The sequence below is a fragment of the Acomys minous genome, assembly GCF_964271855.1.
Source record: "Acomys minous genome assembly, chromosome: 8".
In the NCBI taxonomy this organism is placed as follows: domain Eukaryota; kingdom Metazoa; phylum Chordata; class Mammalia; order Rodentia; family Muridae; genus Acomys; species Acomys minous.
Genome location: NC_140489.1, coordinates 79813498 through 79826389, shown reverse-complemented (window position 1 = coordinate 79826389; position 12892 = coordinate 79813498). Strand labels below are relative to the sequence as shown.

Here is a 12892-nt window from a genome sequence, read left to right as displayed (position 1 = left end):
TGGTGAACCATACTTTCAAGTACCCTTACACAACGCAGGTTATCTGTGTTCATACTTCATACATTTTTTTCCAAAAGTCGAGAGCACCTGCGAAGAGAAACGGGACAGGAGGGCGTCGTGCAGGCGAACTTTAACAGCCACAAAAGGGCATAGCAACCAGAACGCCGCTAGGGTGGAGGCCCGCGCTGCGCAGGCGCAGGCAGCCCCCTCCCCACAGCCCCCGCGCGCTCGCGAAGACCGGAAGCGAAGTCTGGGGCCTAGGGAGCACGCGTGCGCTGTAGAGAAAGCGAGTACGGACTAGGCTCCCGGCAAGGGGCGCGGCTCACGCATGGCTTCCAATGTCTACTTGGTTCGCCAGCAGTTCAGCCGGCTGAGTCAGGTGCGGCCGGGGGAGGAGCCAGCCCTTCCCAGACTTTTCTTTACGGAATCGCCCGCTCACACTCCTCGGTGCGGCTCAACCGCCGCCCGGCCCCGCCCCATAGGCAGCCCCGCCCCCCTCGGCCCCGCCCCCAGCCCCGCCTTGGAGCCCGCCGGCCCCGCCTTCCCGTTCTCGCAGCCGTGGGGTGCTCCGGTATCGGCCCCGCTCCCCTTCTCTGCCCCGCGCGTCCTGAGTCTTTCCTCTTCTTTCCCTCAGAGGATGTCTGCCTTCCAGATCAACCTCAACCCGCTCAAGGAGCCGCTCGGCTTCATCAAAGTCCTCGAGTGGGTGAGTGCAGCCGGCGACGCCGACCTCGCCCGGCCCAGCACGGGGCGCCCTGCGGCGAGGCGGGGACCGGGTAGTGAGTGAGGCGCCCTCGCGCTCGAAGGCCGCGGGGCGGAGATGGCGGCCGGCGTCGAGTCGCCGGTGTGGGCGGCTTCTCCCGGCCGCCCTTTGCCGCTGAGGCATGGGAACGAGCTCGCTTTTTACTCAGGCTTCACCGCCATCCGCAAAGGAAGACAGGACTTCCTGCTGCGGTCCAACCGAAACCGGCAGCCCGGAGGCCCTCTCCCTCCGCCGGCGAGGCTGGACCTGCGTTGCGCCCTTCGCTGGCCGCGGATACGGGCTCGGGTTAAAAATAGTGTGGGTCAGGGCAGCGGAGGCGAGGCCTTTGCCTACACGCACCCAGGCTGGCCTGCCCACTTAGTACCTCGCCAGGAGTGGACGTCTAGATTGTTTTTAGTTACTTCTAGCAACATCCTGCTTGGAAAGTCAGCTTTCAGCCCTTTCCTGGCAAACAATCATTAACATCAAAGGAGACGTATTAGCTCGACCTTGGGTACTGGAAGTTACTTTATCAAGCACTGCGATTTTCCTTCAAGCTTCGCGGCCCACTGTATCTCGGTGTTGATTTTAAGAATATTAACTTAAGCACTTGACATTTATTTGCACAGTGTGCGGTCAGGTTGTGTTTCTGTAGCCAGTGACGCTTAATTCCTTCACGATTCATTTTGACGATGAAAAATAAGAACTCCGCAGTTTCCTGCACGTGTTTTAACGTAGAACTTAAGGCTGTCCGGTGACTGCTCTGATTTTTGTATTTACACTATATGCCTCCAGCTTTACAAAAACTGAAACGCTGCTGCCCGCTTCTTGCAAGTGGCAAAAGACATGTGACTCTCAGTACAAAAGTTTGTAAGAAACTTAATATTTTAATTCCAAAATTAAAAGTCATGGGAAAGAAATCAAAAGACCCTTACATTTAGTCTCACTGGAGGTCACAATTCAGCTTAATAATTTAGATTTTTCACTTAAATAAGGGCAGCCCATACATTTTTATTTAATATTTTAAATAGTATTTTTTTTATTTTGAAATTATCCTTAAGTTTCTTAAGGAAATATTACTTTCAGCTTGAAAACTTTTTATTGCACAGGCAGTAATTTTGTATTAAGACCATAGTGTTAAGGTGACGTGAATATTTACCTAACAAATATTTGAGTAGGTCTCATATACCAGCACTGTGCTAAACACCAGCATACAGACATGAATAAAGTGGCTTTTTCCTCATGATCATTCAGGAATGGAGTGGAGAATATAAAATTGCCATATGGTAAATTCTCTATTAAAAGTACTTGTAAGGTGTAGTAAAGGAAACAGGAGGGGATCGCTGGGGAAGACTTTGTAGATGGAAGAGCATCCGGAGGAGGAGGAGGACTCGCCCACTGGGTGTGAGTGTGTGAGTGTGTGAGTGCAGTAACACTAAGACATTATTTATTCTAGTATGTTCACACTTGTACTTATTAAGCAAATAGTTGATGGGTAAAACAGCTGGACTATAGTAAAAATCAGCAGTATTACCAAAGTGTATTCATTACCACACTAGCAGTTTACAAATAGAAGGGTTCACTTACAAATATGTTTGACAGCCGGGCAGTGGTGGCGCACACCTGTAATCCCAGCCCTTGGGAGGCAGAGGCAGGTGGAGCTCTGAGTTTGAGGCCAGCCTGGTCTACAAAGGGAGTGCAAGGACAACACAGAGAAACTCTGTCTCAGAAAGCAAAAAACAGACAGACAGACAAAACCAAAGAAAGTGTTTGATGAAGCAAGAAAAGTTAGTTTGTTTAGCAGAAGTGGGAAACACAAAGGTTTTTTGTTGCATGTCAAAATTTAATGGCTACCTCTAGAGAAAGTATTGAAACAAATGAGCTGCAAACTCAAACTAGTTTTTATTTTTCTTTGTAATACCACCAACTCTCTGATGGCCTCAAGTACTGCTCAGCCTTCACTGAATTGTTACCTCTAGACATCCACCCAATTAGCCTACATTAATATGGCTTCTGCTTTCCCTGAGACTGTTCTTGCTAAGGCCATTGGCAGTCTCCTAATTAATAACAACAGCAAGGGCATGCTTTGGCTCTTATTGCATCTAAGTTCTCCATGGCACCAGACATTATTGAGAATTCTTTACTTGAAATTTTAACAGTGGTGTCAAGATGTTTCTCTCCATCTTCCTAACATTCTTTTCTTCTCTACTGGTAGGATTTGATGACTCTCCTGTCTATTCTAGTATCTTATAGGTGTTAGGTCATATATGATACTGCCTATAGGACACTGCCACTTACACTGTGTGAAGAGATCACTAACATCATGTTCTTATTAACAGTCTAAATACTCTTAACTTCCTCTTAACGACTTCTATCTTGAACAATAAAGCCATTGCAAACCCAAGTCAGAAAAATGATAGTCATCATAAAAGTGCTATTTCGATATATAGTCTAATTTCTAGAAATCTCCATCCTCACTACAGTTAATTTTAGGAACATTTAATTTCTAAACCAGCAGGTCTCCTTCCACATTTGGCTGTTTTTGTACTGTTAACAACTAAAAATGATTCACTTGGAGTTTTAGCTTAACTGGACACTAATATACAACCTAATATTCTATATCTTGTACACAAAGGGCCAGCTTTTCAATATTAAGCACAGAAGGAGCAAGGGCTTCCTAGTGAGCGAGTCCTCTTCCGGATGCTCTTGCATCTACAAAGTCTTCCCCAGCGATCCCCTCCTGTTTCGTTTACTACACCTTACAAGTACTTTTAATAGAGAATTTACCATATTCTCCACTCCATTCCTGAATGATCATGAGGAAAAGTTCTCTTTATTCATGTCTGTATGCTGGTGTTTAGCACAGTGCTGGTATATGAGACCTACTCAAATATTTGTTAGGTAAATATTCACCTCACTTTAACACTATGGTCTTAATACAAAATTACTGCCTGTGCAATAGAAAGTTTTCAAGCTGAAAGTAATATTTCCTTAATTTCTAAGTACTATTACAGAATTTTGACCTTTGTGGATTCCTGGGGAGTCTTAGGAACAGGGTCTGCAGGCTGAAATTAATGTTTTGCTATAATCAAAACATTATAGGGGATCCAGAGAGATTGGGAAAATGGCTCAGTGGGTAAAGTGCTTGTTGCAGAAACCTGAGGACCCCAGTTTGGCTCCCCAAAGTCATCTGTAACCTCAGTACTGTCGGAGGGAGACAGGTGGGCCCCTGGGACTCCTTGGTATAGCAGAAATAATAAGTTCCAGGTTCAGTGGGGGGGGGGGGGGGAATGATGGTGAGCAATAGAGGAAGATACCTTACATTTGCCTCTGGCTCCACCATGGGTGTGCACAGGTTAGTGCAGTCTGTGTGTGTGTGTGCGCGCACACACACATGCATGCAGTTAAGGAAAGATAAAACCAGTAAGGCCTGCACCAGTTTTTCTGGTGAGGAAAAAACAAATTGAGCCTGTGTCAAATACTCTGAAACGTGGAGAAAACCAAGTTTTTACTTAAAAACACAACTCAAAATTTATAGGTGGCAACAAATCTTACTACTTCTCCATAATATAACATATTCATGTCAAGCCAGCCGGCCAGATCAACAACAAAGATGCTGTTTTACTCTAGAGATCACGAAAATAATTGAAAAGTCTTTAAATGTTTTCATGAGTATTTATCGTACGTGATCAGAGGATAACTTGTAGGAGTTGTTGTTCTTCTGCCATGTGGGGGCCTGGTGATCCAGTTCCAGTCATGAGGCTTAGTGGCCAGCATCTTAGGAGCTGATCCACTGGCCCTGAAAATGATTTTAAAGTAAAAGTATTTATATTTCTTGGAATGTATAGCTCTGTACTCAACAAAACGTATTTAAGAATAAAGATGACATAAATGCTTTTAGAATAATGATTTCTTATTCATTCTTAATCAGAAAAGACTTCTAGCTATTTCAGCTGTTTCAGGACTCTAAATCCGAAAGGGTTATAGAACTGTTGGCAGAAATGTGTGTGGTAGGTATACTGTAGAAGTGGAGAGTTCCTTGTTCATTTCATGGGAGTAACTTGAAATGTCAGCATTAAATCTTCAGTGTTTGACTCAGGAAAACAGTATATTTCATTTTTATAAGAATATTCACATGCAGTATATTTTGAGATCTATTTCTAAATATTTTGATTGAGTCCTTTCAAAATGAAGTATTAAACATGAAGATACTTACGTAGATAATTTTGGTTTCATGGTGACACTAAATAGCAGTGAGGTCCTACAACTAGAAATGCTTCATTGTAGCACTCATAAATTCATTGAATTCCAGTATTTCCCAGTAGAATTCTGAGAATGAGCAAGGTGTATGAATAGGTAGTGTGACTCTGGCTATAGAATCGATAATTTACTGAAAATACCAGATGTCCCCAAGTTTTTCGTTGTTTTTTTTTCCCCTGCATGAACTTTCATCAGTGTAAAAAAATTTTTTGCATTAAAACCCCTCTATGCATCCTTAATTTGGGTCTTTGTATGTTAGACCCATACAATGTATGGGTTATTGTATGTTAGAGCAAATTGACATTCATATATTTTATTTGATTTAGCTTGATTTTTGAGATAGGGTCTTGCAGCCCAGGCTGGCTTCAGACTTACTTTATATCCAGGGCTGCCCTTAAACTCCTGGTCGTCCTGCTTCCACCTGCTGAGTACTGGATATATATTATCCACACAGCCAGTTCATATTTTAAAATCCTTATTTAAATGATATTGCAGTAAAGTCCCCCCCCTCCAACTTCTAATTTGATAACGTAGAATATGTTTTTATCTTAACAGTGTGGCTTCCAGCTCTCTTTTGTACATGAATGCATTATCAATCTATACATCCTAACAGACATTTTCAGTTCACTGATCATTATGCAAAGGTTAATTTGGTTACAGCTATTTTATTCCATAAACTTGTTGAGACAAGGACACTCACGTTGGAATATATGAACACTAAAAATGAGAAAATAAGTGAGGTTATTGTTCTGTCTGTCCAGGTATAGGATTCAGAATAGCTAGTTTACCTCATTCACAGATGACCTTCTTAATACCCAGGCACAGCGGTAAGGCTTTAATTTATCTAAAACAGAGAGGGAGCCAGTCTGGAAAGTTCCTGCCCTGTTTTTTATTGTCATGTCTGTTCCATCTGATTGTTTCTCTCTGAGAATGTGGTTCTGATATTGCGCTATCTTCAGCTTTCCTGTATAAGCTCAGGAAACCCAGCTTTTAAGTGAGTCTAATGATGAATTTGCATTTTAGAAATAAATGTTGAAAGAATTATACAGATCTAGATATAGGCCATGTTTTACTGATGTGCAGCCAGTATATAACTTTCTGTTTTGATGGGGTCTGGTTGTTGTTGTTGTTACTGCTGCTGCTGCTGTTGTTATTGTTGTTGTCACTTGAAGCATGGTCCCGTTATACAGCACCAGATAGTTTGGAACGTGCTATGTAGATCAGAGTGGTCTCAGACTCAGAAATCTGCCCACTTCTGCATCCCAAGTGCTGGAATTAAAGGTATATGCCACTACTTCCAGCTGGTATGTAACTTCTAATCTTGATCAGACATTATATAGGATAAAAAATAGAGAAATGGTTGTATAGTTACTCTAAAATTAATTTGGGCATTTTAGTTATTATAAATGTTTGTCTGGTGCCTTTTTGGGGGCGGGTAAGATGGATACAAGAATTGCTAGTGTGAGAGCAACACTTGCTAGGAGCGTACAGTGCTCTCTAATTCCTGTATTAAGAAACTAAGGTGGCATTTGTTTTATTACTGTTAATACAGAATGGGTTTGTAGCATTCCAGGAGAATATCAGTTCTACCACAGTGATAAAGCTTTTTTTAAAAAATCAGGAATGGGTGCATTCTCAGTGGAATGTAGATACACAGCTAAGATACAAATACTAGTATGTCTCAGAAACAGTAGAAGTACAATGTGACAATTATTAACACTGCCTGGCAAAGAACATAGTTCAACTAAATCTACAAAGAAAAAGTTGTGGCTATATTAGCCATGCCATTTATGCTAAATTTGAGATGTATTTGTTTTGTTTCTTATAGACCTAAAAAGTATTGGAGGGCTCTCTTTAAGCCAGGGTTACATGATCAGATTGCTATTTCAGCCTAGTGTGACATCATTCTAAAACAGCTTTGTTCAAAAATTAAAACAAAACAAAAATATACAAGTCCCAGAGTAATTTAATGTTGTGTTAACCATAAAGGTAAAATTAATTTTAATATATTTTTCTTAACCCAATATATATCATCCTTTTCCTTTTCTTTTTGTCTCTTGAGACAGTGACCTTAAGGTTCCTGTGTAGCCAAGGCTGACCTTGACCTTCTGATTCCCCCCTTCACCTCCAGAATGCTGGAATAACAGGCGTGCACCACCACATCCAGTTTATGCAGTACTGGGGATTAAACCCAGGATTTAGGGCATGCTGGGCAGTTGCCTAAATTCCCAGCCCCAGTTTATGTATTTTTATTGTAAGTCTTACAAATCCATGGTGTATTTTACACTTACAGCATGTCACAGCTTAGAGGAGAGCACGCACTGCTCAGCAGCCGTCACTAGTAGCTGATGGCTGTTTAGTTGGATTCTGTAGCTTTAGAGCCCACACAATAGAAGATATGTGGTGACTGGAATGAGATTAGAAACAGGGATAGTTTGTTGAGTTAGTCCCAGTGAAAACTGGTTAAGTGCCTAAACAAAGAGAATTGTCAGTGTGGGACAAGCAGCTTTTAGAAAATGGTTCTAGTCTGGGTATGCTGGTGCCAGCCAGAACATAGCCGTGGGGACAGCAAGCCATACAGTTATGTGAGTGGAAGGCCAGCGTCATCTACAGAGTGAGGCTTTATCTTAAACAAACAAAAGCTTTTTCAAAAAAGTTTTCATATTCTATATAATCTTATGCAACATGATTTAAAAAAAACTCAGCATTAGGTTTCTGCAACCCATATTGATGTGGCGAGCTGTAGTTCCTGCATCTCCTCCCCCTCCTCCCCCTCCTCTTCCCCCTCCTCCTCCTCCTCCTCCTCCCCCTCCTCCTCCTCCTCCCCCCTCCTCCTCCTCCCCCTCTTCCCCCTCCTCCCCCTCCTCCCCTTCACCCTCCTCCCCCTCCCCCCTCCTCCTCCTCCTTCTTCAGGGTGAGTGGCTGGCTCAGCTATTTATAAGGGCCACTTGTTCTTGCAAAGGTGCTGGGCTTGATTGCCAGCACCCAGTGGCAACTCACAACCATCCCTAATTCCAGTTCCAGGCCCTCTTCAGAGCTCTGAGGACACCAGGGACTCATGTAGTTTACAAACACATGCAAGAAAAACTTAGACATGTGCACATAAATCTCTTTTTTAATGGTTTGAGTACACTGCAAGAAGGCAGAGAGCCCCGGATAGTAACTAGACTACACCTGCAACCACGTTCCTGTATCTTTTTTTATATGACTCTGAGTTGTGAGACTATACTACTATAGTCAGTTTTCCTATTGCTTTTCCTGCCCCCTCTTCTTTGATATAAGCAGTGTTTGCTGTGAACATTCATATTGTAAGTCTCAGTACTTGAGAAAGGATCTTCCCTTAGATCTTTGGATTAGTGAGGTTTTTTTTTTCTTAATGATTTATTATTTATTTTTGTGTATACAGTGCTCTCCTGCATGCACACTTGCACAACAGAAGAGAGCATCAGATCACGTTATAGATGGTTGTGAGCCACCATGTGGTTGCTGGGAATTGAACTCAGAACCTCTGGAAGAGCAGTCAGTGCTCTTACCTCTGAGCCACCTCTCCATCCGAGATTAGTGAGTCTTTTGTGACATTTTTATTACAAACATTTCACCTCTTTTTGTAGCTTGCTTTATATTCATAAGTTGACTCTTGCTTTTATTTTTTCTGTAGTTGAAATAATAGTACTTTTAAAAGAGAATCTTAAATTCTTCTACAGATTTTCTCTTTTAAAAGCTTTCTCGTTTAAATTTGTAGCTTACCTGACTCATTTATTGTATAACCCTTTACTAGTTACCTATTATTGTATAATAAATTACCCAAGCTTAGCAACTTAAAACAACAGACATTTATTATCTCGTAGTTTCTGTGTGGAAGGAATCTGGGCGTTTGGGTTCAGGGCCTCTCTTGAGGTTACTGTCAGCTATTGGCCAGGGTTCTACTAATCTTATAGCCTCTAGCTTACTCATGCCTGCCTGCAGGCCTCAATGGTTCTGTTTCCAAGCTCAGTCATGTGGTTATAGGCAGTCCTTGGTTTCATGACCTTTAAGTATCTAAAATTTGCCTGAGGGGTTTAAGATATAAAGGTAGAGCACTTGGCATAGCATGCCCAAGTCCTTGGGTTCAGTCCCTAGCATGTGGCATGGGGGACAGGGGAGGCATACATGCTGGATATAGTGGCGTATGCCTGTGCTTCTAGCACTCAAGGAGGATCACCATGAGCTCCAGGCCAACCTCAGCAAGAATAGTGAGACCCTTTCCCAAAAACAAAACCCACAAAAATTGTCTGAATACTCTGAATCTCCTCCCAACATGACAGTGAACTTCGTGAAGTAGTAAGAATGTTCAAGAGAATACAAAAGAGACAGAAATTGGGGTAGCAGGGTTGTTTGCTTGTTTTAGGCAGTCTTGAAGTATCTCAACTCACTGTGTAGCCAGAGGTGCCCTTGAATTTATGATCCTCCTGCCTCCACTTCCCAAGTGCAGGAGTCACAGATATGCCTATTTCATCCGGTCTTGGGGAGCAAGCCCAGGGTTTCTTGCATGATAGGCAAACAAGCTACCAGTTGAGCTTCAGAGGCCAGAAGTAGCAGTTTTATTATAATGCAATCTTTGAAGGAGCCTGTTTCGTTTGCCATATTGGGTGCTCTGTATAGATAAATCTTAAGGGAAATTAAGCTCTTCTTCTTGAGGAAATTGTGCCAAAGTATCTAAGCATGCCTTATGGTCACCACAGTTCTTGCTCAGTGATGTGCAGTGGCAAACTCTGTCAGGTAAAAATGTTCAAGACTCCAGTCTGTTTCTGGTCTCTTTAATTTGGTCTATTGGTTCAATTTGTTTAAGTCATTTTTCTTTTTTCTAACCTTAAATGTGAGTTTATTCCCACGACTTATTTCTTGCTTTTCTCCTATTCTATATATTCATGATTATTCTGAAAGGATATCCAGATCTATCGGTACCAGCGAAATCTTAACAGAAGATCTAAAACTGTATGTAGATATTACTTTAGGCTCTTCATGTCTTACCAGATTCTTATGTATTTCTTACTTGGAGAACCTTTGATTGTTATGATACTGATTATGGCCTATAAGATTCAATACGCTGGAATGAGAAACAGTATCTAGCTTTCCATTATTATAATGAAATAATTGAGAGTAATCACCTAAAACAAGAGAAGGTTTAGATTCACAGTTCCATTGGTTTGGGCCCATGGTTGGCTGGTGTGGTCACTTTTGGGGTTGTGATACGTAGTGCATGGTTCAGCAACTCTCCTTCAGGACAACCCAGAAGCAGAAAGAGACAGATAGGGTCAGGTTCCCAATATTTCTTTGAACTTTCAGTGAAGCTCCACTTCCTAAAGGTTTTACCACTTTCCCATCATGCAGCATATAGTGGCATCTAGGGAGCATGCGTTCAAACTATAGCATCACATATTCAACACTGTAGGCTTTGATAGGGATTGTACATAGAAATTTTTGTGCTGCTTGATGTGTGTAACTTTTAGTAAAGAGACCCCACATCTCTTTAGTTCTGTCTTCTGTGAAGGACAGACAGTAAGTCTTAAATGTGATGAGGAAGAAGTAGGACAGTATACACAGTTAGTAAAGAAGAGCGGTATGTGGAGTGGTAAGGAGGGACCCTCTGCTAAGATTACATTGGCATAGTACGGAGCTGTGAGAGTGAGGGCGTGAGCATGTGTTGCAGCCAGAATGAACAGCCAATGAAGACCCTGAAGGAGTTGTTCAGCGACGAGCCAGCAGATGTGTAATGTAAAGGAAAAGGTAGCATCGTATGTGAGTTAAAGGCATTAGGGAAGTAAAAGACACTCAGGAACTCAGAAGCTATTTAAGGGCTTTGAGCAGAGGGTGTGTATTCTGCCTTATATATGTATTTGAAGTGCACATGCTGTTACATTAGTAGTGCACTGAAGATGAGGCAAAGAGGGAATCAGGAACACTCTCAAGGCTAATAGTGCAGAATCCAGCCAAGAAGTTGTGATGGTCGTTTAGATAAGGGGGTGGTGATAAGTAGATTCCATGAACCTTTGGCATTTACTCAAGTATTGGATTTTCAGATATTATAGCACCCAAAACAAGGTACTTTTTGTTGCAGAAAAATATTTAGAAGACAAAAAGAAGTTAAATTTTGTATTTTAATGACCACTATTAAAATTTTTATGTATAGCTCTTCTTGACTTTATCCCCTTTGTGTATAGGTGTGGATACATCTATGGTGCATTGTATGAACGTATTCTATATAATGAGCATGTATTACTGAATAATCACCAATATTTTAGTAGCTAAATGATTATTTTGTTGTATAAATGAAGTCTAGTTTGTGTGAATCTCTAGCAATACTTAGGATGCTTCTGGGTTTTTTGCTATAAGTAGAATTTAAGGAAGCCTTATTACATTTTTAAGTATGCACCATCAAGAAAGCAGTTTTCCAACTACTTTTTTAAACCTGAAATACATGATTGTGATGTTTCACAAGTTTATGAGGTAGAATCTCTTTCTATATGACCTCTTGTTTTCAACAGTTCACTGGTTACTTGCACTCAAACAAAAACAAAACAAAAGAAAAAACCTTCAGTTTACTCCCATTTAAGATAGAGATAAATGAGTGTTATTTGAATTTCTTTTATTGTTGCTTTGGTTTGGTTTGGTTTGCTTGTTTTGAGACAGGGCCTCTCTTATTCCTGGGTGTTCTGGAACTCTGACTCTATGTAGACCAGGCTGGCCTTGAACTCAAAGCAATCTACCTGTCTCTGCCACCACACCCAGCAAGTCTTCTCTGAAATTCATATTGTATGGGCTAGTCTATATTATACTTGAGGGAAAAAAATCTAATTTGTTGACATTTGCACGTGTTTTAATGTTGCATGCATGGTTAGTAATTTCTAGAATACTTGTTTTTAATGATCAGTGTACTTAAGCTGTAATGACTTTTTTTTTTTTGTCTCATTTTATGTAGTTTGCTTCCATCTTTGCTTTTGCTACCTGTGGCGGGTATAAGGGCAAAACAGAAATGCAAGTGAGTTGTCCTAAAATTGGTGACAATAAGACGGTTACAGCTACTTTTGGTTATCCATTCAGGTGAGTTATTTTGTAATGGTGTAACAGCTGTTTTTAATTTATATTTAGCCATCATTAGTTGTAGGATCTCTAACAACTGATGTGGACTCAGGCAGAGTCCTGTCATTTCAGCAGTGGCAGCACCTGGGAAGCTAATGCAGGAGGAGCGTTCCAAGATGATGTGGGGTGGCAAGACCCTGCCTCACAGGCGTGGGCCTAGAAAGTTTCCCAAACGTAGTCACTGAAGGCGGTAGAGTGTTTTGGACTTGCATGCTTGTTTATGATATTTACTCAGACTATGGTACAGACCAATGCCTATCTGCAAACTTTTCCTGGTCTCTGATGAAGTAAATATGCAAAGGGGAGGTGTATTCATTACTTTCTTGTTGCTGACCAAATATCTGACAGAAATAAGAGGGAAGAATTGTTTTTGCTCACAGTTTCAGAGGCTGTACCATGCTAAGTTGGCCCTGTGCACTTGGGCAGAAAATGATAACAGTGAGACTGTGACAAAGAGTTATTCATCTCATGGGGAAGCAAGCATGCTTCCAAGTGCCCTACTTCTTTTAGGAAGCCCATGCTACGTGCCGTAATAGTGTCACCAGACATCCAAGCATTCTTCACATGAGCCTATGTGAGAAATTTCATATTAAAATCATGGCAGAGAGGCCAGCAATGATGGCACATGCCTTTAATTCCAGCACTCAAGAGGCAGAAGCAGGTGGTCTCAATGAGTTTGAGGATTGCCTGGGTCTATGTAAGAAGTTCCAGGACAAGGGTGGCTACATTTAAGTTTTTTTTAATTTTAAAAGATAAATAAATTATCATCAT

At 41.5% G+C, this 12892-nt stretch overlaps 1 protein-coding gene across 1 annotated transcript in view; it reads left to right on the top strand.

Moving 5' to 3' along the window:
• The first annotated feature begins 246 nt into the window (after nucleotides 1–246).
• The window catches only part of SYPL1 (synaptophysin like 1), a 21833-nt gene continuing 9187 nt past the window's right edge, over nucleotides 247–12892 (top strand). The window contains exons 1-3 of the mRNA XM_084792382.1: nucleotides 247–379; nucleotides 635–706; nucleotides 11961–12082. Coding sequence (XP_084648508.1) covers nucleotides 329–379; nucleotides 635–706; nucleotides 11961–12082 — 245 coding nt within the window. The 5' untranslated portion in view covers nucleotides 247–328. The remainder of the gene's footprint in view (nucleotides 380–634; nucleotides 707–11960; nucleotides 12083–12892) is intronic.